The sequence below is a fragment of the Miniopterus schreibersii genome (assembly GCF_964146895.1).
Source record: "Miniopterus schreibersii genome assembly, chromosome: 19".
In the NCBI taxonomy this organism is placed as follows: Eukaryota; Metazoa; Chordata; class Mammalia; order Chiroptera; family Miniopteridae; genus Miniopterus; species Miniopterus schreibersii.
In genome coordinates this window covers 13,716,430-13,743,735 of record NC_138119.1, presented here as the reverse complement: position 1 = coordinate 13,743,735, position 27,306 = coordinate 13,716,430, and the positions used below count along the sequence as shown (strand labels likewise).

Genomic DNA, 27,306 nt, shown 5'->3' with positions numbered 1-27,306 from the left:
TTTGAAATCAGGGAGTGTGATATCTTCAACTTTGTTCTTTTTTCTCAAGAGTGCTTTGGCTACTCGTGGTCTTTTGTGATTCTATATAAATTTTAGGATTACTTATTCTAGTTCAGTTAGATTTTCTTTAAAAGGACTATTGCCTGTCTTATATCTGACATGTGATCAATAAGTTTGTTCGATTATAATACTAAATTGAAGTGATAGAAAGTTTATCCTCTCTGAAACCTTTTTCTTGTTCAAATTTTAGGACCCTTCAAAGTTGTACAAGAAATCAGGTGATGTTTCAGCCATTCAATGCCAATCTGAAGAAAGCATCCATCTTCATTCACAGGGAGAAAACAATTCTTTGTCTAAGAAGCTTTCTCCAGTACACTCAGAAATGACAGATTACATTAATGCAACATCATCTACTCTTGTTGGTAGCCGGGATCCTGACTTAAAGAACAAAACATTACTTAACGGAGGAACAAGTGTAACAGAAAAGTTGGCACAGCTTATTGCAACTTGTCCCCCCTCCAAGTCTTCCAAGACAAAACCGAAGAAGTTAGCAACTGGTACTACTATTTCAGGATTGGTTAGCAAGGATTTGATCAGGAAAGCAAGTGTTGGCTCTGTAGCTGGCATAATACATAAGGACTTAATAAAAAAACCAGCTATCAGCACGGCAGTTGGATTGGTAACTAAAGATTCTGGGAAAAAGCCAGTGTTTAATGCAACAGTAGGATTGGTCAATAAGGACTCTGTGAAAAAACTAGGAACTGGCACTACAGCGGTATTCATTAATAAAGACTTAGGCAAAAAGCCAGGGACTATCACTACAGTAGGACTGCTGAGCAAGGATTCAGGAAAGAAGCTAGGAATTGGTATTGTTCCAGGTTTAGTGAATAAGGAATCTGGAAAGAAGTTAGGATTTGGCACTGTGGTTGGACTGGTTAATAAAGACTTGGGAAAGAAGTTGGGTTCTACTGTTGGCCTAGTGGCCAAGGACTGTGCAAAGAAGATTGTAGCAAATTCAACAATGGGATTAGTTAATAAGGACATTGGAAAGAAACTAGTGAGTTGTCCTATGGCAGGACTAGTCAGTAAAGATGCCCTAAACCTTAAAGCTGAAGCATTGCTCTCCACTCAGGAATCACTTAAGGCTTCTTGTAGTACAAACATCAAGAGTCATGAAAGTCAGGAACTTTCTGAATCCCTGAAAGACAGTGCCACCAGCAAAACTTTTGAGAAGAATGTTATAAGACAAAGTAAAGAAAGCATATTGGAAAAGTTCTCAGTTCGAAAAGAAATCATGAATTTGGAGAAAGAAATGTTTAATGAAGGAACATGCATTCAGCAAGATAGTTTCTCATCCAGTGAAAGGGGGTCATATGAAACCTCAAAGCATGAAAAGCAACCTCCCGTATATTGCACTTCTCCAGACTTTCAAATGGGAGGTGCTTCTGATGCATCTACAGCTAAATCCCCTTTTAGTGCAGTAGGAGAAAGCACTCTCCCTTCCCCGTCACCTACTGTATCTGTTAATCCTTTAACCAGAAGTCCCCCTGAAACTTCACTACATTTGGCTCCTAATTCATTACTTTTAAGTCCTTCCACAGAACTAATGGAAGAAATTTCTGAATCTGGTGGAAAGAACCAATTTACTTCTGAAAGTACCCACTTGAACGTTGGTCACAGGTCTGTGGGTCATAGCATGAATATTGAATGTAAAGGGATTGATAAAGAGCTAAATGATTCAAAAACTACACATATAGATATTCCAAGAATAAGCTCTTCTCTGGGAAAAAAGCCAAGTTTGACTTCTGAATCCAGTATTCATACAATTACCCCTTCAATTGTTAACTTCACTAGTTTATTTAGTAACAAGCCCTTTCTAAAACTTGGTGCAGTAACTGCCTCTGACAAACACTGCCAAGTTGCTGACAGCCTAAGCACTAGTTTGCAGTCCAAACCATTAAAAAAAAGGAAAGGAAGAAAACCTCGGTGGACTAAAGTGGTGGCAAGAAGCACATGCCGGTCCCCAAAAGGGCTAGAATTAGAAAGAGCAGAGCTTTTTAAAAATGTTTCATGTAGCTCACTATCAAATAGTAATTCTGAGCCAGCCAAGTTTATGAAAAGTATTGGACCATCTTCATTTGTAGATCATGATTTCCTGAAACGCCGATTGCCAAAGTTGAGCAAATCTACAACTCCATCTCTTGCTCTCTTAACTGACAGTGAAAAACCATCTCATAAGTCTTTTGCTACTCACAAACTATCCTCCAGTATGTGTGTCTCTAGTGACCTTTTGTCTGATATTTATAAGCCCAAAAGAGGAAGACCTAAATCTAAAGAGATGCCTCAACTGGAAGGTCCACCTAAGAGGACTTTAAAAATCCCTGCCTCTAAAGTTTTTTCTTTGCAGTCTAAGGAAGAACAAGAACCCCCAATTTTACAACCAGAAATTGAAATTCCTTCCTTCAAACAAAGTCTGTCTGTGTCTCCTTTCCCGAAAAAGAGAGGCAGACCTAAGAGGCAAATGAGGTCACCAGTCAAAATGAAGCCACCTGTACTATCAGTGGCTCCATTTGTTGCCACTGAAAGTCCAAGCAAACTAGAGTCTGAAAGTGACAACCATAGAAGTAGCAGTGATTTCTTTGAGAGTGAGGATCAACTTCAGGATCCAGATGACCTAGATGACAGTCATAGGCCAACTGTCTGTGGTATGAATGACCTTGAGATGGAACCAGATAAAACAATTATCAAGAGAAACAATGGACAATTAATGAAAACAATTATCCGCAAAATAAATAAAATGAAGACTTTAAAAAGAAAGAAACTGTTGAATCAGATTCTTTCAAGTTCCGTAGAATCAAGTAATAAAGGGAAAGTGCAATCCAAAATCCATAATACCGTGTCAAGTCTTGCTGCCACATTTGGTTCTAAATTGGGCCAACAGATAAATGTCAGCAAGAAAGGAACCATTTACATAGGAAAGAGGAGGGGTCGAAAACCAAAAACTGTCTTAAATGGCATTCTTTCTGGTAGCCCTACCAGCCTTGCTGTTCTTGAGCAAACAGCTCAGCAGGCAGCTGGATCAGCATTAGGACAGATCCTTCCCCCTTTACTGCCTTCATCTGCTAGTAGTTCTGAGATTCTTCCATCACCTATTTGCTCTCAGTCTTCTGGTACTAGTGGAGGTCAGAGCCCTGTAAGTAGTGATGCAGGCTTTGTTGAACCCAGTTCAGTGCCATATTTGCATTTACACTCCAGACAGGGCAGTATGATTCAGACTCTTGCAATGAAGAAAGCCTCAAAGGGAAGGAGGCGATTATCTCCTCCTACTTTGTTGCCCAATTCTCCTTCACATTTGAGTGAACTCACATCTCTGAAAGAAGCTACTCCTTCTCCCATTAGTGAGTCTCATAGTGATGAGACCATTCCCAGTGATAGTGGAATTGGAACAGATAATAACAGCACATCAGACAGGGCAGAGAAATTTTGTGGGCAGAAAAAGAGGAGGCATTCCTTTGAGCATGTTTCTCTGATTCCCCCTGAAACCTCTACAGTTCTGAGCAGTCTTAAAGAAAAACATAAACATAAATGTAAGCGCAGGAATCATGATTACCTCAGCTACGACAAGTTGAAAAGGCAGAAACGAAAACGGAAAAAGAAATATCCCCAACTCCGAAATAGACAGGATCCAGACTTTATTGCAGATCTGGAGGAATTAATAAGTCGTCTAAGTGAAATTCGAATCACCCATCGAAGTCATCATTTTATCCCCCGAGACCTCCTGCCAACTATTTTTCGAATCAACTTTAATAGTTTTTATACACATCCTTCTTTCCCGTTAGATCCTTTGCACTACATTCGAAAACCTGACTTAAAAAAGAAGAGAGGGAGACCCCCTAAGATGAGAGAGGCAATGGCTGAAATGCCTTTTATGCATAGCCTTAGTTTTCCTCTTTCTAGTACTGGATTCTATCCCTCTTATGGCATGCCTTACTCTCCCTCACCCCTTACAGCTGCTCCCATAGGACTAGGTTACTATGGAAGGTATCCCCCCACTCTTTATCCACCTCCTCCATCTCCTTCTTTCACCACTCCACTCCCACCTCCTTCCTATATGCATGCTGGTCATTTACTACTCAATCCCACCAAATACCATAAGAAAAAGCATAAGCTGCTTCGACAGGAGGCCTTTCTTACAACCAGCAGGACTCCCCTCCTTTCCATGAGTACCTACCCTAGTGTCCCTCCTGAGATGGCCTATGGTTGGATGGTTGAGCACAAACACAGGCACCGCCACAAACACAGAGAACACCGTTCTGAGCAACCCCAGGTTTCCATGGACACTGGGTCTTCCAGATCCGTCCTGGAGACTTTGAAGCGCTATCGATTTGGAAAGGATACTGTTGGAGAACGATATAAACATAAGGAAAAGCACCGGTGTCATATGTCCTGCCCTCATCTTTCTCCTTCAAAAAGCTTAATAAACAGGGAAGAACAGTGGATCCACCGAGAGCCTTCAGAATCTAGTCCATTGGCCTTGGGATTGCAGACACCTTTACAGATTGACTGTTCAGAAAGTTCTCCAAGTTTATCCCTTGGAGGATTCACTCCCAACTCTGATCCAGCCAGCAGTGATGAACATACAAACCTTTTCACGAGTGCAATAGGCAGCTGCAGAGTTTCCAACCCTAACTCCAGTGGCCGGAAGAAATTAACTGACAGCCCTGGACTGTTTTCTGCACAGGACACTTCACTAAATCGGCCTCACAGAAAGGAGCCACTGCCTTCCAGTGAAAGGGCAATACAGACCTTGACAGGTAAGAGGGTCATTTTGTTGCCTGTTAACTTGTGTTAGAGAAATAGATTATTAATTTTTAAAGAGAGAAAGAGAAACACCAATGTGAGAGCAATACATCAACTGGCTACCTTCTGCATGCCCCGTAACTAGGGTTTGAGCCTGCAACCCAGGCATGTGCCCTGATCGAGAATCAAACCATTCACCCTTTGGTGCATGGGATGACCCTCAACCAACTGAGCTGCACCAGCCAGGGCCATGTACATGAACTTTTAATAGATCTACTGGTTTTTGTTTCTATAAATGTATTTTGAAATGCTATCTTCAAAGTTCTGTTTTTCTTTTTTAAAAAATTTTTTTTTATTGACTTAGAAAAGGAGAGAGAAATACCAATCGGTTGCTTCCTATATGCACTCCATCCAGAGATCAAACCCACAACCTGGGCATGTACCCTGACCAGGAATCAAACCAGTGACCCTTTGTTGCATGGGACAATGCTCAACCAACTGAGCCACACTGGCCAAGGCGAAGTTCTCATTTTTAATAGCTGTAAGAAACAAGATAAGGCTTGTCTTTGCATTAATTTTGAGTTTTGAGAAGAGAGATCATTATCAAAACAAGAAATAATCATCTTTTGGAAACCAAGAAAAATGATATATTTTTCTTATGCAAGTAGGCTATTACAGTTTCTTTAGTGAGAAATGGTTCACAGATATCTGTTAGTAGCTATGCAGAATATTTTGTATACACTAATCCAATAATTATAAATGCTTCTATGTTATAGGAAGAGTATTTATCCTTTATGTCTCAATAAAAATCTAAGCATTCAAATAATTGATAACTCAAATTATCAACTTCATAAAATTTAAATATTCAGAGGAACTTCATTTTGCAGAGTACCTTTAAGTATCTATGCAAACAGCTTCAAATGGATATAAAATGACATGAAACAAATTTAAATAATGCATTTGTAATGTCTAGAATGTATCTTTTAAGAATTGAAAAGATAGAAATTAAGAAAGAGGAATTATTGCCTGTTTATATGGAACAGCCATTTTCAACCTTTTTCATCTTATGGCACACATAAAAATACTGTATTTTGCCAGTCTGACCAAAAAAAATAGGTATAATTTTTATTCATTCACACTGGATGGCTATTATTGTGTTGGGTAAAAAGTCAGTGCCTCTGACTAAATAATCGGGTATTGCATGTTTTAAAAATTCTTGCGGCACACCAGTGTGCCTCTTGCAGCACATAAGTTGAAAATCGTAGATATCTAACTCAGGAGGTTTTTTTTAATCAAAGATTTCAACCCTGAGTGTTTGTAAATAACTCTAGGAAGTCCATGAGAACCTCTGATGTAAGTAAAGTGTGTATTGTTCCAGGAGAAAATCCATACATTTCATCAAATTCTCCAAGTAAACTTTTTAAGCTTCAATATCACTTCCTATAAAATGGGATTAGTATGGTTATTATAAGGAGTGTTTTTCAAAGTGACTTACACATAGTAAGCACACAGATGTTAATTAGTATTATTCACCCAAAAGATTAAAAACTTGTGCATTTCAGGAAATGATAAAGCCCTCAAAAACAAGTTTTTGTTCCTGATTTTCATTATTCATGAACTTTTGAAAAATAAACGCTGCCTTGGTAGAAAAGCTGAGTATTCTTTAGTTTTTAACAGTGTAATAAAGAGAAAAAAAATCTTAAACTTTAATTGGGTTCATTCAACAAAAATGTTGTTTACATCTTTAAAGTTTGTTTAATGATAGAGAGCTAGGCAATCTGAGACCTTTTAGTAAAGTATTTAATTATAATACTCTTGGAGAAGGTAAGATGTGTACTGCTAAACTTACTAGATTTTGTTTATTTTTAAATTTTATTTTTAATTACAGTTGACATACAGTATTGTATTAGTTTCAGGTGTACAACATAGTGATTCAACATTTACATACCTTACAAAGCCATCACCACAATGAGTCTAGTAATCATCTCAGTGAATTTTTGACAAATATTTAATCAACAGTTTTTGAATATTTACTATCTGCTAGACATTCTACTTTGTAGGTACTTGTGATATAATAGGTTTATTGTTCTCATGGAACTTATAGTGGAGGAGATGGGTAATAAACAAAATAATTACACATTAAATGTCATTAAAATTTTTATAAGCGGTGTGTGTGTGTATATATGTATGTTTGTTTATTTATTTATTTATTTATTTATTTATTTATTTTTAAAGTACAGGGTTCTATGAGAGCATGAAATGGGGTCCTAACTCAGCAAGGCTGCCCTGAAAAGGGGACCTAAACTGTTACCTGAAGGATGAGCAGCAGTAAATAGAATTCCACTTATTTATTTTCATTCATTGACTCATTTATTTATTTATTGAATCTCAAAACATCTAGCATTCTTCTAATCACTGGCATATAGAAGAGAGAATAGACATGATATCTGGCCTCATTAACTTTCAGCTTAGTGAAGAAAGATAACACAGTGGTAAGCATGTAAATAATGGCATAATTGAGAAAAATACTGTTAAGTTACTATAACATTGTTAGGGTGAATAATTGGGGTGAAAATGGTATCTATTTAGATAAGAATTATTAGCTATTGCTTGAGATAAAAAGTTGAAACTTGAAAGATGAGAAGCCACCATTGTGGTAGAAGAGGGACTACAAAGAAAAAGATGGTGAGAGAGTTGTGGTGAAAGAAAGAAACCAGAAACCATATGTTAAAGATTTTGGATTTTTATACTAACAGCAAGAGGCAGAGGAATATTGATTTTAAAGATCATTCTGGCTCATGTGCGAACATTGAATTGTAGAGGATAGAAATAGTTACAGCAGGCAACTGCAGTAGTCTAGATGAAATGATGTTACTTAGATGAGGGCAGACTCTATGTGGACATTTGGGAGATTGTGGTGCTTTGCCTTAATACAGAGAAGACAGGAAGAGCAGATTTAGGGAGAGCACAGTTTGCTTTTTAGTTTGTATAAACTTTGTGATGCCTTTAGAACATTCAAGTGAAGGTGTCGAGCAGGCAGTTGGGTATCTAGTTCTGGAGCTCAATAGAGATGTTTGGGCTGGAGATATGGGCATTTCACTATGAGTTTTTAAAAAACTTGTTTGGCAGAATCATTCACTAAAAATTAAATGGCTTCTGAGAAAGATAGAGTTGGGAGGAGATTCTCAAAACCTATGCAACTTTGTAACCAGAGCACCAAGAAAAAGAATAATTCTAAAATATACCAGCTGTAGTTAAAAATATGTGTTAAATTGTTTAATAAATTAAAAAAATATTATAGTAAACAGAGGACTTAACTTTTTAGGAAAATAGGAAGGTAGCTTGATAGAAAGGGCTATAAAGAAGGTATGAAGCTGCTCAGTTGTAGGCGCAAAAGTGTATCATTGGCAGATAAATGAAGTGATGCCAGGTATAGCTGGTTCTGGTTTATTTTCCTGGTTTGTTTCTTTTGTGTGAAGATTGGTGAAAACCACAAAATTAGCTCTTGTAGGTAAGTTTGTGACCAGTTGAAGCCATAAGGAAGAATGTGGGATGCATTGCCATTCCGAACAAAACTGCTTTGCTTCATGGTTTACTGCATTTAGTTTTTGTTAGTGTATTCTTTGCTCTGCTGCTAACTTGGTGCTTCAAAACATTAATGTGCTTTGAAAAATCATTTATGAATTCACACAACTTCCATATTATACTGGTATTCTTCTCAATTGATTTTTAGAGAGAGAGAAACATTGATATGAGAGAGAAACATCAATTGGTTGCCTCCCGTACACACCCTTACTGGGGATCAAGCCCACAACCTGGGTATGTGCTCTGACTGGAAATCGAACCGGCAGCCTTTCGGCACATAGGATGATGCTCAGCCAACTGAGCCACAGCGGCTAGGGCTCCCTACAGTTTTTAAAACGTTAATTGCTGAAATGTGAAAATTGGGAACATCTGATAACAATCAACATATTCTGGATTACATTAATGGCTGGGTCTCATAGTGGCATCCATCACCAGCCCCCTTTAGTTGGGGCATGCATTCTTCAGTTTGCCACAGTCCATCAGTTTCCTGTTGTGTGTTATATATGGCCCAATTCAGCTATTTAAGAGGTTGTGTCTAGCACTAAAGAGCATTTGAGTTTGAGGCCCCTAATTTAAGGGTTGTGAGAAGAAGCTTGTAAGAGTTGGAGAAACTGAGGTTAAGGTGAGGTGAGATGACAGGTTAAGTAGTTGAATGTACATGTACATGGCCATTAAAGGCACCCAAGAGGCCATATAAATGAGTCGGAGTGAGTATGAATGTGAGGCTGGATTTCAGGGTCCTCAGGGAATGTGAGAGGGAAATTTATCCAATGCAAAAATATCAGCTTTAAAAACAAGAACTTGCCCTTTTTGCCCTTCTCTTTTAAAAAAATAACACAAAAACATTGAGACCTCTCTGAAGTCACTGTTCTGACACCAGTTCTCTGTCACCAGTCTTCATTTCTTTTCTGATACTACCTGCAGTTAGGGAAGACCTCACAACTTAAGAGAAAAATCCTTTGATGACTGCCTCCACTTAAGATGCCAGCCGAAAATTTCATCATCCCCAGTTCCCTCACACTTCTGCCCAGCAAGCTACAAATTTGGGGCTTCCTGCAATCCTTCAGTTTTGATAATTTGGTAGAACTAATCATAGAACTTACTGAAACCACTTATGATTACAGTTTTATTATTAAGGATATCGATTAGGAATTGAAGAGATGCATGGGGCATTGTCTGGGCAGTAAGGGGGACACAGAGCTTCCATGCCCTCTCTTTGTGGATGTGTTGCCCTCCTAGCACATCATTATATTCATCAATCAGGAAGCTCCAGTAGGCCTGTGTGTCCAGAGTTTTGATTGGGGCTTCATTATATAGGCATGAATGGGCCATGTACTTGAACTCAGTCTGTAACTCCCCTCCATCCACTGTAGATTGGGCTGGCCCAAAGTTTCACCCCTCTAATCATGTGGTTGGTTTTTCTAGTGGCCAACCCCCATTCTGAGGCTATCTCATAATCTACCTTAAGTTACCTCTTTGTTATAACAAGGACACTTCTATACTCAGGGAATTCCAAGGGTTTTTGAAACTATGCTGGGAATCAGAGACCAAGAACAGATATACAGGTGTGGGCAAAAAGTAGGCTTACGGTTGTGAGTCCTGAAACAGTTTATTTTTGTGTTATTTATTAATTATTGTACTATTTTCCATATAAACAACTGTAAACCTGTTGCCCACCCCTGTATTATTTATTATATCACAAGTTTAAATTCTTCTGTTAATTGGTCTGTATCATGGAATCTCTCCTCTTCACAATTGTTGATAAGTGGATATTAGTGGGGCTTGTTTTCTAATAGGAATTTTATTTCAGGTACACATGAAAATTGGCTTACCTATCTGCTTAAAACCAGTTGAGAACAAGATTTTTAGTTAAGGACAATAAGTTAAAAGTACTAAATAAATCATGAGGTATCTTCTATTTGGATCACTTTGAATATAAGAACTTGTTTTATTTAGGCAAAGCCTTATATATTAGATTTTTCAACCTTAACTATTTTGATAGTAGCTGTTGCTTCAGCAATTATTCTGTATCTGTTGTTTTCCAAGTGCAAAAAATACATACATGAATAAGATACAATTTCTGCTCTCAAGGAATTTATAGTTTATCAGAAAACATAGACATGTATACAAATAATTGTTGATAGCTGCTAAAGTTGAGATATTCACAACATGTTTTGGGGAGCACAAAAGAGAGGGACTTACGTAAAAGGAGCTAGGAAAATGTTTTGATTCATTATGCAAGGAATAGAAGGTGAAGACTGTATTTCATAAATAAGCTTCTCTGGGTCTGATACTGTGTTTAGGTAACTGTAAATAGTCTGATCTGGGACCCAGGAGATCAGGCTGGAAAGATAGGCAAAGGTAGATCATAAAGCCTCTTGTTTATATAAGATGCCAAGGAGTTTGGGGCTTACGCTATAGGCAATGGGAAGTTACGGATTTTAAAGCAGAACAACAATTTTTCTGAGTTTATATTGATCACTGTATGATAGATGGATTAGAGAAAGATCAGGTGGACCAGTTTGCAAATTGTCCCACCCAGATATTATAGGGGCTTTAACTTAGTAATAGTGAAGACATTCAGCAGTAGATTTACAAAAAGGGAAGGAAAGGGGGAAAGATTTTAGAATGTATTCAAGATACCCCTCTTGGGCAGTTGGTTGGTGATGTAATTAAATGAAAGGAGGTAGGTATGCAAAAGGTGAAAGTTGGAGATAGACATAGGATGTGGGTTTATGCTGTTCAGTGAGATGAAAGGATCTGTTGTTCAAAGGAAAAATCAAACCTGAACATACAAGTTTTAGATGTGATTGTTGAAGCCATGAGGAGCCATGAGTGATATTTAGGGTGAACACACTGGGTTTCCTAAGGGAGCTAGTGTCAAGAGTGCCAGGTGCTACAGACATCAGTTAGATAAGAACTAAAAGTAGACAGTTTGCTTTGGCAGATTACCTTTTGTGATCTAAGAGCCGTTGCCATAGTGTCAGATGTTAGATTTCTGGGGGTTAAGGAATGAAAGAGAAATGAGGAAATGCAGATAATTGAAATAATTACAGCTTTAAATTTTGTAGTAATTCTGACTAGTTTATTATTTACTTTTTCCTTGTAATGTCAGGGAAATAATTGCATTTTTCCAATCTGTGACTATGTCAGTGTCACACAGTTTTTCTTCTTAAATAAAAAGAGCATAACTAGCCCAGCTGGGCATGGCTCAGCAGTTGAGCTTTGACCTAGGACCCAGGAGGTGGCAGTTGGATTCCCTGTCAGGGCACATGCCCGGGTTGCGGGCTTGATCCCCAGTCAGGGGCGTGCAAGAGGCAGCCAATCAATGACTCTCATCATTGATGTTTCTATCTCTCTCCCTCTCCTTTCCTCTCTCTGAAATCAATAAAGATATATTTTTTAAAAAGAGCGTAACTAAACATCATGTTATTTTTAATTGACCTTGGTCTTCAGTTGATATTTTTTCCATACATGACTTGAAGATATATTCATTATATATTAATTGATATCCTGTTACAGTGTCCAAAAAAACTACTTACTATATGGTGTATTACAAAATTGTCAGTTACCTTCATGAGATTGTTATCCTAAAACAGCTCTCAAGGGCCAAAGCTGGAACAATTTAAGCAACAAAATAAGTAGGAGTATTGGATTTTAACCTAAAGAATAAGGTAAATATCGATGAGTCCATGCCAATGCCATTAAATGATTAAATAAATGGAGGAACTGGAGAAATCTTCCTTATAACATGTAAACTACTCCCTTCAAGGAGGTAGAACTTAATTCCCTTATTGTTAATTATGGGCTGGGTTTAGTGACCTAGTTCCAAAGAACAGACTATGGAAAGGAAAAAAATAGTAAGTAACCTTATAGTAAAGAGACCTAATAGCACCTTAACCAAGTACAAGGCTAACTTCACCAATAGTAAGTCATCGTGGTGACTTAATATGATTAAGTGGTGATATAATATGATTAGAAGGGAACTTCACGATGCTGGTATTCTTTCCAAAAATCCATAACATAAGAAAACATATAAGAAAACATTTTTTTAAAAAGGACATCGTACAAAATATCTGACCAGTACTCAAATGTATCAAGGACCTAAAAAAACAAGGAAAAATTGAGGAACTGTCACAGATCAGAGAAGATTAAGGAGACATGAGAACTAAAGACAATGTGATATCCTAAATTGGACTCTGGAACAGTAAAAGGAAATAAGTCAAAAAATTATATCAATGTTAATTTCATAGTTTTGACAAATGTACCATAATTATGTAAAATGTTAAAATTAGGGGAAGTTGGATAAAGGAAGAGAATTCTTGCTCTGTACTGTCTTTACAACTTTTCTATAAATTTAAAATGATTTCAAAGCCAGTTTTTTTTAAAGAGTGGACTACCAGCAACTTTCAGTCAAGATGGAGAAGTAAACACTATGCTCACCTCCTCCCATGACTACATCAAAATTGCAACTAAATTATAGAACCACCACCCTTGAGAACCACCTGAAGAATAGGTGAACAGAACGCCTGTAACTAAGGATATAAAGAAGAAGCCACAATAAGATTGGTAGGAGGGATGGAGACTCAAAATGGGCTGAGCCTTCCCCACATGTAGTGGTTAAGTATCAAGATGGGTATCTCCGTTGCGGAGGTCCTCTCTGAGCAGGAAGGATTCCCAGCCCCATAGCAGGCTCCCCAGCCCAGAGCACCAGTACTGGGAAGAGGAATCCTCTCAATGTGTGTCTGTGAAAATCAGTGGGTATTCCATCCGGGTGAGGCAGATGGCTATCGTAAACCCAGTAGTCCTCTTAAAGGGCCCAAGCACAGACTCCACTCATCCTAAGTTCCAGAGAAAGGACAGAAGCTTGAAAAGCTCCGGGGGCTTGCGGGGAGAAACTGAATTGTCTGGCTTCAGGGCAAGGGCTGGAGGGGCAGCTCTCTCCCCGACAGAAGTCCTGGCAGGCACCGCTGTTCCTTTGTTGAGCTCTCTCCCAACAGCCATCAGGTGCAGGTGAGTGCCATATCTGAGTTCATCTACTTAGTTAACACCACTGGTTCCACTCTGGTGATTCCTGGAGTCTTGCCCCATCCTGAACTTCTTTTAGCAGCTGTTTCTTACAAGCACCCAGCCTCTGCCGACACTATGGACTTAAAATCTCTCAAAAGATTTGCAGACCCCAAACTGCCGCTAACTTCTGCGTGCCCTTTACCTCTTCCTAAGTGGCCCCTGGCACTAGTGGCATCTAGCCTCTTCAGGGCACCTCCAAGCCCAGCATAGACAACTACCAACCACAGATCACTTTGTAGCTCCTACCAGGTGGCCCTGGGTCAGATATAGGCAGTGACTTCCCTGGGCCTATATCAGAACAACTCCCAAGAGGTCCAGAACCAGCACATCTGGTGGCCAGCTTCAGACAACACCAGACCACGATCTAATTAGCTCCACAAATGACACACCCAAAGGGTGGACTCTGCAAGCATGAGAGCCCCACCAAAGCAAATCCCACTCTGTGGGGTCAGCTGCTGAACAACAGCTGATGTGCTGTTGTCATGTACAATTCTCACAGCCAGTCAGCCTGAGGGTCAGTCCCACCAACTGAAATGCCAGCAACAATCAAGGCTCAACAACAGGAGGGCACACAACACCCACACAAGGGACACCCTTGGAGCACTCAGCTCAGGTGGCCTGAGAGTCTGCCACTGGACCTGTACAAGACACCTACTACATAAGGCCACCCTGTGAAGGCTGAGAGACATAGCAGGTCTACCTAATACATAGAAAGAGGTGCAGGGAGGCTGCCAAAATGAGACAGACAAATGAAAGAACAGGACAAAACTGCAGAAAAAGAACATAAAAATGGAGACAATCTACCAGATACAGAGTTCAAAAACACTGTTTGTAAGGATGCTTAGTGAGTTTAGGGGAAGAACAGATAACTCAGAACTTACAGAAAGAGAGAGAAACCATAAAAAATAACCTGTCCAGAAGTGAAGAATACAGTAACTGAAATGAAGACTACATTAGATGGAATCAACAGCAGATTACAATAAGCAGAGAATTGAATCAGCAATTTGTAATGCAAGGTAGTAAAAAATACCCAATTGGAACAGCAAAAGGGAAAAAAACCTTATTTTTTAATGAGGATAATTTAAGTGACCTCTGGACATTTACATCATAGGGGTAAGTGACCAGAAGGAGGAGAGAACAAGTGATGGGGAACATATTTGAAGCAATAATGACTGAAAACTTTCCTAACCTGGTGAAAGAGGTAGACATACAAGTCCAGGAAGTGCAAAGAGACCCAAACAAGATGAACCCAAAGAGGCCCAAACCAAGACACATCATGATTAAAATGCCAGAAAGAGAATCTTAAAAGCAGCATGAGAAAAGCAGTGAGTTACATACAAGGGAGCTCCAATAAGACTGTCAGCTGATTTATCAAGAGAGAGCTTTCATACCAGAAGGGATTAGAAACAAAGTGATGAAAACAAGGACCTACAACCAAGATTATCCTGAAAGACTATTACTTAGAATCCAAGGAGAAATGAAGAGCTAACCAGACAAGAAAAGCTAAAGGAATTCATCAGTCAACTAGCATTACAAGAACAGTTAAAGGGACTTCTTTAAGAAGATGAAAGGGGAAAATTAAAAATATGAAAAATAAAATAGGAATAATTACATTAAGTGTAGTTATGATTATGTAAATGTAAGTGGATTAAATACTCCAATCCAAAGACATACAGAGTGCCCGGCCAGAGTGGCTCGCTCACTTGGTTGAGCATCATCCTGTGCACCGAAATGTTAACTGGTTTGATTCCTGGTCAGTGCACATATCTGGGTTTTGGGTTCAATTCCTGTTCTGGCACGTACAGAAAGCAACTGATCCATCTTTCCCTCTTACATCGATGTTTCTCTCTCTCTTCCCTCCCCCATCCAATTCCTCTCTAAGCATGCCCTTGGGTAGGGATTAAAAAAAGAAGAGCCCAGCCGGGCATGTCTCAGAGGTTGAGTGTAGACCTAGGGTCCAGGAGATCGCGGTTAGATTCCCCGCCAGGGCACATGCCCAGGTTGTGGGCTCAATCCCCAGTCGGGGGCGTGCAGGAGGCAGCCGATCAGTAACTCATCATTGATGTTTATATATCTCCCTCTCCCTCTCTCTGAGATCAATAAAGACATTAAAAAAAAAAAAAAAGAAATCTTACTATTTGCAACAAACAACGTGGATGAACTTATGGGGTATTATGGTAAGTGAAGTAAGTCAGACAAAGACAAATGCCATTTTATTTATATGTGGATTCTAACAAACAAATGAACAATCAAAACAGAAACAAACTCATACAGAGAACAAATTGATGGTTGCCATTTGATAGGTCAGAGGACCGGGGTGAAAAAGGTGAAGGGATTAAGAAGTACAAATTGGTGATCACAGGGATATAAAGTACAGCACAGGCAATATAGTCAGTACTGTAATAACCATGTATGGTGCCCGGAGAGTACTAGAGTTATTGGGAGAATAACTGTGTTAGTTGGAATAAAACAGACATATTTGATATGTTGATGTAATTGAGGAAAATTAAATGAAATCAGATCAGTGACACAGGCAGGAATGATAGTCCTTCCTATGTAGTCTGGAGCAAGGCATTTAACCTTTTTAATAGTTAGGCACTCAGACTGAATCACTCAAGCAGTTTGGGACTAAGCAAATTAAATCTCATAAAGCTTTAAAAAGAGTAACAGGCCTAATTGTTTAAATGATGTGCATGTGGTGGTTAAGTGTTTTTCTTAAGTTACATAGTCTTCTATACTAACTTATCTACTAACATTCTAAAATCAGCTTGTTGCAAATGAAATTGTAACGAAATTATACACTTTAAGTGAGCCCAGGTTTCACCCGATCCTGGTAACTAATTCTATTTAGTAAGTATCTGTGTTAGGTAGACATGAACTAGGCCTAATGAGAAAGAGTTTGTGACCTGAAGTGTCAGGTATTCCATTCCTGTTTTCTAGCATTTCAACTCATAGCTGGCAGTATATGCCAGAACCTGCAACCTGATTTTAAAAATGGGGTGAGCACTATCATGTAGTATTTTTGCATTTATAGATTACAAATTATAGAAAAAGCATACAGTGGGAAATTATTGTAGCTGTTGATAACTATCCACTAAGAATAAATTAGGGGTAAATTTTTTTGTTCAGAAAAAGTGTATTCACTGTAAAAGCATAATGGTTGAAGCAAAGTATACTGAGCTTTGTTTTCTTTTTAACTGAAGAACGTAAGCATTGGTCAGAAATTTCTGATTTATAACACCCATAAGTGAAGTGTGAACATGTGGAGATGAAATCAGAAAATTGATTGTGGTGGTTAGTGCAGTTTGGGGAATTTCCAGAGGAATTTCATTTCAGTGAACTGTTTTGGACATGAGAAAAGCCTAATTAGAAGGAGAAAAACCCAAAAGCAAAAAAACAGAAGAGAGAAAAAATAAAATGGAGAAAAACAGACTTTTTAGCTTAAAAATCGCCAGCATAGGCTCTGAATCATTCCCTCTCAGTACATTTAATTGGTGAGTCAGATAAAATGTATTACTTTCAGTAAGTGTATTTCTCAAAATTGGAATCAGCTGTTTTTATTGTGGAACCAACTCTTATCTCAGCAGTCACCTCATTCAAAAGAAACTTCCAGGGCTACTATGAACTGTGAAACAGCAAAGGATTCAAAACTTGAAACAAAAAAACTTGATCAGATGTTTTTGAATAGTTTGGTATTTTATGCTCATATGCTTTTACTATGGTATCCATTTTTATTATCAGTTTTGATTTGGTCATTGTTTAATGAACATTGCTGATAGCCTTGACTTATAAATGATAAAAGAAGAGGAATTTCTTTCTTAAAATTTTGCAACTATTTTAGTTTCGGTGGAAAGGAGTGATTTAAAAATTAGAAATTTGTTTCAAATATGTTACTTTACAATAAATTTTTCTCATCTTTGAACTGACTATTGCACAGTATCCTTTCAAATCTAGCATACTTAACTCTGTTTTACCCTAGTTTACTCAAAGGTATTTCTTTCTAGCATTAGAAACATCAAAGAACCTAACCTGCTCATTCAAACCATTGTGTAGTTACTTGGATCTTTAGAGTTGGACTCCCAACAGTGCATGACCAAAAGTCATGTTTTATTAAGTTATGAAAGTTTTAATAATGGATTTAAACTAAAGAAATACACATTTTATCCAACTGTTGGCTTCATTCACTGTGGGGTTTTTTTGCTAATTTACATTTGTAAATTCCTCATTTTGTTGTCTAGGATACTCAGGGCTTCAGTGAATTAGTTTGAACCTTTATTCCAGTGTTTTCTTTGTGATGCCTTTCCCCATCCCCACAGACACTATTATCAGTGGGAATTTTCTCTATTTATGCCGATATCTTTGCCCATTTGACTCTATCGTTACACCCAGGCGTCTGTAAATGTAGCATTCCTTTTTTTATCTTAGATTTGTTTCATTTCCTCCTGTGTAAGCATCAATCAAGATGTCCTATGACAGATCAACTTTAGAACATCATCTTGGTTTCCACTTGTCATGTATAATGTGAAGATTTCCAGATTCTTATCCCTTTAAAATGCAGTTATGTTCTTTTTTATTGTTTCAACTTTCTGGCATTCTTATCCATGGTTTCATCTTAAGGTTTTGCTATATAAAAGTACCATCTTTCCCCTTTTTGTCTAATTTGACATAGAACCTGTCTTAATCTTTAAAAGCTCATTGAGTAGTGGCCAAATAAAATTTAGAGATCCTACTATCAAAACAACTTCCAGGGCTCCGTCACATTTCCAAGTTTGTTTTTAATTCTTAATTCCTTTTCTATTATCCCAGTTTATGATATTCTCTTTTCAATTTCCCTCCTTACTAGTAGTCTGCCTACTTTTTTTTACATGAAGGCTTCTATTTTTCTAATTGAAATTTTTTTGTGTGTGTAGTAATCAGCTTACATTTATGTTGAAGTCCAATTTTATTTAGTGCTTAATCTATATTTTCTGCTTCATTTATGCGTGTAGAATTTCTAAACCTATTTCTGAAGCTGTTTAAGTGATGGGACACTCAGTAGTGTTTCTACCTAATAGTTTTGTGAATTGAGGAATTCCCATTTATATTCATTGTTTACGTCTAAAGTACTTAATTATTTGGCTTTACACTATACTGAAATGAAAAATTATGGAACACTCTGGTATCTAAAATTAAAATTACATGTGTTCATCGTGTGTATTATCTGAGGAAGTATCTGATTTTCTTGAACTGAAATACAGACAAACTTCTTGCCCTGTTAATAATGGAGAGTCTTCACATATCCCTCTAGGACGATATAAAATGACCAGTTATGAGATACGAATAAACATTTGTCACATGGTAGAGACAGCAACAAAGCAGTAACTCCCCTGAGGAATGAACCATGATTTAGAAGAACCAAAGAGCCAAATAGGAAAAACAGAAAACTACTTACTTCCCTGGTATAGAGCTGAATAGAAAGCCAGACACTTTCAGGTTGTGACTCATTATTTGGGCACATCTGGTTTTACTGATGTAATCCAGAACATAATCCCAACCCTGGAGAAGCTACAGGGAAAAATCTGAATTAGAAGATTCACTTAATAGGAGCTTCTTCCAACCTCACAGTTACCTACCAGCCTTGGAGGTAGCTATCTAGTACTTATTAAATGGAGGTACTTATTTTACTAGTACTTCTTATTTAAGAGAAATGCTTGATATTTTAAATTAGTTCCAGTTCCTAATTGAGCATAATGTGAGTTAGAGTGCTTTAATAATCCAACCTTCAAATATGTTTACTTGCCTACATCTTATAGTTTAATTTGTAGCAGAGCCAGGAATCAAGCTCACCATGCCTTACTCCATAGTCCATGTACGTAAGACTATACTACACTCAGTTGTGCATTGCATTCTGTTTTAGGTTTTGAAGCATAGGTACGTTGGTCTCCTTTGAAATGAACATGCTTGTTCTCTTTGGGTATTATCTTGCTGTTCCCCAGCCACCCAATTGCATGATGGCGCTTATAAAACAGTATACTTCTGGCAGTTTGGGAGATAATGTTTTCAGATTTCATATGATTAGGCCAGTTTTGACCTGCTTTTGAACGTCTTTTATAGGTTGCTGCCTCTTGCACATAAGTTTACATCATCATTTTCCAGTCTTAAACCTGGTTGCTTTACATCCTTAGGTAATATTTTTTTCAGGTATCCTCATTCTCTCACTGCTTAAGCAATGTTTTAAAATGAAGTAAGGGTCCAGATCTGATGATTACCAAGCCCTAGAGGTCTGTGTCTCAGGAATACAACTTGATTCCCCTCAAATATGGAATATTGTCAAGAACAGTTCTGTCTGAACAGGGAATTCAAACAGACTTAAAAATGAAAATGAGAACCTTCCTGAATGAAGTTTTATTCTAATCTCCTATTAAATCCTAAGAATAGGCTGCTGGCCTCCATTACTTTCAGGAAATGAAAAATGGCTCAGAAGCTAAGTAAGCTAAGCCATCTCTTTCTCAATTGTTTCAGTTTCTCAGGAATTGCTGTACAATGCTGCCAATAACGATCTCCGGGGATCTGACCCCCATTCCACCTCCCACTGCCTCCTCTGCAGCTCCAGATGCCACCAAAAGAAGGAGCTTTGAAGAAAGTGCCTGTACCCTCTTTTACCCTGAGGTGGGTGAGGCCAGGCAGGGTGATTCTCAGGATATCCTGATGATCAAAGGTATAGTTGAAGCCTTCATCAAGAATTTCTTGAAGATGACCAAGGAATTTGGGAAATGTTACCAAATAGCATAGAAACTGAAGACGGAGCTCAAGAGTGGATGGCACAAATGCCACCTGAAATGTAATACATGCTGACATACATGACCCTAAATAAGCTCCTTGAGGACAGACTGTTTTTATATCTATCCCCCAACCTCTACAAGGTCTGGCATAGTACCAAGCATATAAACTATATTCAATAAATGTTAGTTTGTGATTGAGAGAAAAGACTCTATAGAAAGTGCTCTCCAACCTTTCTTTCCTTAGCACTTAATGTAGGATTGTTTTCCCATTCATCAAGAGAAGAGTAATAAAGGGAGTTCAGTTATGTCTCAAGCTTCTTGGCCGCTTTTGTCTTCTGTCTGGCTCTGTGTCTGAGTAGGAAATATTTATCTGTCCATTATATAAATTTTCCAGTATTAATACTCAAATATATGTCTTCATTGATATCTGGGCTTTTACTTCTTAGGTATTTTACTGTATTTAGCTATGTGATGGAAATCTTATCTGAACCACAGTCTAGGGGTTTTTAAATCCCTTTGTATCTATTTTTAAGATTCGATAATAAACAACCTTGCTTCTTGATTAGATCTTGCCTTAATTATCACTGTGTTTCAGAAGTAGGATGTACTATCACAACATCAATTTCCCAGAAATCTAACTTGTTAATCTTGAAAGGCAATCCATAGTCTCATATCTCACCTGAGCAATCCTAAGAGTCTGCTAAAAGAGTATTTGCAGTGATGTGATTGAAGATATTATGTAATTAAAATAAAGCTCACAGTTTACTTTTTCTTGTAGAGAAAGGGAGATACTAGAAACTTAGCTGCACTCAGTTCTTCAGTTTGTCCTTCACTTCTTCATTAAGGAATTTGTCCTTCACTTCTTCATTAAGGAGTTAACTCTTATTAGGGGCAGATCGTAAAAATCTCATCTTCAAGTATTAGATTTCTTGTACCTTTTGTGCCTCCAGTTATATGTAAGGCTTTTTATTTGTAACTTTTTTCAAATTAAAAGTGCACATTTCAGAGCGCTACTAGTTTTTTGACAAACATGAGATGGACATTCCTTATGTATTCTCAACAGCTAGCTTTTTAAGTTATAAGGAATCCAGTCAGAACCAAGTATATTTTATTCAGGAAGATAGTCTTTCCTGAATGACATACTTAAAACTCCAGTAAGAGATGTGTTAAGTTATGCTGCATTGACTTGGGGTTTTGGAGAACTATGAAACTTTTTGAAAGGAAATTGAGTTTCTTTGTCTTCATGAGCTTTTATGTTTATAACCAAAGAACCTTAAATGTACAGCTTTAAAGGGGGGTTATTCTACTTCATGGATACAGTAGTCACGTTTAGAATATGCTGCAGAGGAAAAACATAGAATATGAAAATGACCTCTGTCGATTAGATAAAGCATGTGGATTTTAGGTCTAACCCTTCAATTTTCATCTCTGATTCTATTGAATGAAACAGTCAGGTTGCATTGTAAGTTTTGTTTTTCAGTTTATATGGTGAATTGGAATTAATAATCAGGAACATATTTGGTTAGGATATTGTTAGTGATTTTTATCAATATCTCAACTATATATTTCACAGTAATACATAAAAACTAAATTACTCTGTTTGTTCTTCCACTAAAACTAGGTGTTCCTCGGTTAATCTAACAGGAGAAATTATGTGTATGAAACCTGTGAAATTCTGTCGGCAACATCTAGTGTGGTTTGTCCCTGCTTATTTTCCTCTTATTGTCAGCTTAAAAATCGTATTATTACAGGGAATGGCAGTGGCAACAACTAAAATGTTACAGTGCTAACACAGAATGGTTTAACATTATTTTTAGACTTGAATTTTCCTATGATTTCTATCTTTTCGTGTTTCTCCAGGTTCCCAAACAACCTCAGATAAGTCTTCCCAGCGACCATCAGAGAGTATGAACTGTAGCCCTACCCGGAAGAGGTCTTCATCTGAAAGTACTACTTCAACAGGCAAGTGCTGTTTGTTTTACCAGACTTTGAAGATAATTTCCCATGTGTTACTTGTGAATAGACTTAAATTATAATATTGTACACTTGCCCGGCTGGGCGTGGCTCAGCGGTTGAGCGTTGACCTAGGATCCAGGCAATCAGGGTTTGATTCCCAGTCAGGGCACATGCCCGGTTGCGGGCTTGATCAATCACTCTCTCATCGTTGAAGTTTCTATCTCTCTCTCCCTCTTCTTTCCTCTCTCTGAAATTAATAAAGATATATTTAAATACATATATATATTGTACACTTGCAATAAAAATTATAATTTGTATTGACTTATAATATATTGTATAAAAAAAGTCACTCTGGGATGTGAAAATCAGTAATAATGTACATTAAAACAATATAATAGTTTTCCTCTTTTACCTCTTTGTGTCCAGCTAGTCATACAGTAGTCCTCCCTTATCCACGGGGGATCTGTTCCAAGACCCCCAGTGAATGCCAATAATCACAGATATTACTGAATCATATATGTTTTCTGTTCATGTCTCTACCCACAAATTTAATGCCTTTTTCATTTTTTATCACTCACCATGGTCATAACTTCCGCAGTTTGAGATGTGACAACAAAACTGGCATGAATTTCTTTTTCCTCCTCCGTAGTTTCTCAGATAGAAAATTCATTCTTACTGCAGATTTCTATAACCTCAGCATATGATTTTTTTTTCTTTCCCTATTAAGAACTTAAGAACTTTCACCTTTTCATTTAAAGGAAGTACTTTACAGCTTCTTTTTGACATATCCCAATTGCCAGCATCACAACTCTTGCAATTTGAGGCTGTTATTAAGTAAAATAATAACACTTAATTGAACACAAGCACTGCTATATGGAAACAGTTATAACCTGATAACATAGAACGCTACTAACTAACGAGGTGGATAGCATGTACAGCTGGATATGTTAAACAAAGGGATGATTCCTCCCATGTGGGACAGAGAGGGACTACATGAGATTCATGACACTGCTCACAATAGTGCAACATTTTAAACTTATAAATTGCTTATTTCTGGAGAGAGAGTCATTGATCAGCTGCCTCCTGCACGCCCCCTGCTGGGGATCGAGCCCACAACCCAGGCATGTGCCCTGACCGGGAATCAAACTGAGATCTCCTGGATCATAGGCTGATGCTTAACCACTAAGCCACCCTGGCCCGGCGAGAAGATTTCTGTTTTGTTGTTCATTTAGTTGTTTTTTGTTTTGGTGTTTTTTTTTTTGTTTTTCAGATTTCCCAATTAAGTGACATCATATGGTATTTGTCTTTCTCTGACTTTCACTTAGCGTAATACCCTCTAGGTCCATTCATGTTATCACAAATGGTTAAATTTCATTCTTTTTATGGCCAAGTAATATTCCATTGTAAATATGTACCACATCGTCTTTATCAATGGGAACTTAGGTTGCTTCCATATCTTGGACATTGTAAATAAAGATTCAGTGAACATAGGGATGCAGATATCTTTTTGAATTGTTTTGGATTTTGTTGGTTAAATACCTAGGAGTAGCTGGGTCATATGGTAATTCTATTTTTAATTTTTTGAGGAACCTCCATACTGTTTTCATAGTTGCTGTACCAATTAACAATCCCACCGACAGTGTACAAGGGTTCCCTTTTCTCTCTGTCCTTGCCACCACTTGTTTGTTTATTTATTGATGCTGGCCATTCTGATAAACTTAAGGTGATAAATAAGTTTTAATTTACATTTCTCTGATGAATAGTGACACTGAGCATCTCTTCATATGTCTATTGGCCGTCTGTATGTCTTTGGAGAAATGTCTATTCAGATACTCTGCCCATTTTTTTATTGGCTTGTTTGCGGGGTTTTTGGTGTTAAGTTGTATGTGTTTATTTTGGATATTAACTCCTTATTGGATGTATCATTGGTGAATATCTTCTCCCATTTAGTACGTTGTCTTTTCGTTTTGTTGATGGTTTCCTTTGCTGTGTAAAATCTTTTTAGTTTGATGTAGTCCCATTCATTTATTTTTCCTTTTGTATCCCTCGGCTGAGGAGACATGTCAAAAAAATATGACTAAGAGTGATGTCAAAGAATTTATTGCCTATGTTTTCTTCTAGGAGTTTTATGGTTTTAGGTCTTACACTTAAGTCTTTAATCTGTTTTGAGTTTATTCTTGTATATGGTGTAAGAAACTGGTTTCTTTTTTTTTTCTTCACATGTATCTGTCCAGTTTTTCCAACACCATTTATTGAAGAAACTGTCTTTACCCATTGTATACTCTTGCCTCTTATGTCATTCACCATATGGGTGTGGGTTTATAGTCTGGGCTCTCTGTTCTGTTCCATTGGTCTATTTGTCTGTTTTTATGCTAGTTCATGCTGTTTTAATTACTATAGCCTTGTAAGTATAGAAAGAACTTTGTTCTTTCTCAAGATTGCTTTGCTATTTGGGTCTTATGTGGTTTCATATAAATTTTAAAACCATTTATTGTAGTTCTGTGAAAAATGCCATTGATATTTTAGTAGGGATTGCATTGAATATGTAGATTGCTTTGGGTAGTACGAATATTTTAATTATGTTAATTCTTATCCATGAGCACGATACATTCCTCCGTGTATTTGTATCTTCTTCAGTTTCTTTCTCCATTGTCTTATATATCCAGGTATATATTTTTTGATGCAGTTATAAATGGGATTGTTTTCTCTTTTTTAATCCTCACCAAGGATAATTTTTCCATTGATTTTTTTAAGAGAGAGTAGAAGAGAGGGAGGGAGAGAAGGAGGCGGGGAGAGAGAGAGACAAAAGAGAGAGAAACATTGATTTGTTGTTGCATTTATTTACACATTCATTGGTTGATTTTTGTATGTGCCCTGCCCTGGAATCGAACCTCCAACCTGGCATATTGGTAGGACACTCACCAACTGAGCTACCTGGCCAGAGCTGTATAGATTTTTTTATTATAATTTTAAAGCTTTATCTAAGAAAAGAGCTTCACTTCTATTCCTTTGCACTTGTGACATTGGCAGAAAAAGTACTGAACTAGCAATATTATCTGTATTTAAAGTTTAGGTCTTTATCCAAAAGCCAGTATTCCTTTCACTGTCGTGTCCTTTATTTTTTGGACCTTGATTTTTGAAGAAATTAATTCTTTCTTCTTTCTGTTCCTCATCTCAAAGAGTGAGAATTGTTGTGTTTTAACCTACATATCATTAAGGAAATATGGGCCAATTTTGAATTTATTATGGTTACTGTAATGTATCTATTCATGAAGGTATGCTATCAGCTTGCCTGTGAAAGACTAATGCATATGATATTATGATGTTTAATCTTGCTGTGAAAAATAGAGCAGTATTTCTTGTCTTTTGTCCTATATAAAGAGATAGTTAAATAATTAGCTGTGTTCAGTTTTTATATGTGTGTGGTTTGTCATCTTATTTAGTGAATGGAGTTCCCTCTCGAAGTCCAAGATTGGTTTCTTCTGGGGATGACTCTGTGGATAGTCTGCTGCAACGGATGGTACAACATGAGGACCAAGAGCCCCTGGAGAAAAATATTGATGCTATGATTGCATCTGCCTCTGTGCCACCTTCCTCCAGTCCAGGCCATAGCCATAGCAAGGAGCGAACCCTGGGAAAACCAGACAGCCTTCTAGTGCCTGCAGTCCCCAGTGACTCCTGCAGTAATAGCATTTCACTCCTTTCTGAAAAGTTGCCAAGCAGCTGTTCCCCTCATCATATAAAGAGAAGTGTAGTGGAAGCTATGCAGCGCCAAGCTCGGAAAATGTGCAATTATGACAAAATCTTGGCCACCAAGAAAAATCTGGACCATGTCAATAAAATTTTAAAAGCCAAAAAACTTCAAAGACAGGCCAGGACAGGAAATAACTTTGTGAAACGCAGACCAGGTCGACCTCGGAAATGTCCCCTCCAGGCGGTGGTATCAATGCAAGCATTCCAGGCTACCCAGTTTGTCAGCCCAGAATTGAATGAAGGCGAAGAAGGAACAGCACTACACCTTGGTCCTGATACAGTTACAGATGTCATTGAAGCTGTTGTTCAGAGTATAAACCTGAATTCAGAACATAAGAAGGGGTTGAAGAGGAAAAGTTGGCTTTTGGAAGAACAGGCCAAGAAAAAACAGAAGCCATTTCCAGAACAAGAAGAACAAGAGCATACTAAATGGTAATTCCTTGTTTAACATTTTATCTGAGTAAACTAGCTTTTATACAAGTGTAACATATCCGTGCAGCTGCATAATTCAGTTAATGTTAAAATCTTTTATTATATAAGACCTACTCTTCTCTGTTCAATTTAAAGTGTTCTTATTCATGGCTTTCCAAAATTACAAATAATTAAGAAGCAAAGGGGATGTAATAAGCGAGTTCAAGACCCTCACTTTACAGATGGGGAAATCTAGGCCCAGAGAGATTATATATTTTATTGAGTATATAGTTATGTAAGTAGAATTATTTTTACTATCACACTTTTATCTTTACTGTGTTCTAAACTTTTCATCCTGTCATCAAATAATTTTTAAATCTTCCTGCATGTTAGATTTATTTTCTTCATAGTTTCCTTTTTATATTTTTACTTTTTTCTTAAAGGTATAGAGTAGAAAGCCAAAAATAACCAAAAAAAACACACAAAACCATTTAATCCTTTTGTTTTCTATCCAACCATTTCTTTACCTGAAGGTTTATTTGATACTTTTAAATGAATCAGTACTATATTCACCATTTGCAAATGGCTTTAGCTTTACTAAATGCATCATGCTCGGTCTCATTCACATTACAGCCCTTGTTCACAGTGAGAGAAATACAGATTGAAACTGCTAGGTACATTTTAAGTCTTTTAACATATATTTTCAAATTACCCTCTTGAAAGCCACACCTGTTTATACCTTTACTAACATTACACAGTAATAGTTGTATACTATTTACCCCACCTTATCTACCCTGAAAATTGTCTTTTTTAAGTAATTTTTTTATGTTTTTATTTTTTAATCCTCACTGGAGGATACTTTTTCCATTGCTTTTCAGAGAGAGTGGAAGGGGGGCAGACAGAGAAAAGGTGATATAAGAGAGACACATCAATTGGTTGCCTCCCTCATGTGCCCCGACCAGGGCCAGGG

The 27,306-nt window shown here is 37.5% G+C and overlaps 1 protein-coding gene across 5 annotated transcripts in view; it reads left to right on the top strand.

Annotated features, from left to right (window-relative positions):
* The window catches only part of ASH1L (ASH1 like histone lysine methyltransferase), a 109,314-nt gene that overhangs the window by 26,171 nt on the left and 55,837 nt on the right, over nucleotides 1-27,306 (top strand). For all 5 annotated transcript variants that reach the window (XM_081122251.1, XM_081122247.1, XM_081122248.1 and 2 more), the window contains 3 exons: nucleotides 251-4,814; nucleotides 22,077-22,178; nucleotides 25,616-26,357. In XM_081122251.1, coding sequence (XP_080978377.1) covers nucleotides 251-4,814; nucleotides 22,077-22,178; nucleotides 25,616-26,357 — 5,408 coding nt within the window. The remainder of the gene's footprint in view (nucleotides 1-250; nucleotides 4,815-22,076; nucleotides 22,179-25,615; nucleotides 26,358-27,306) is intronic.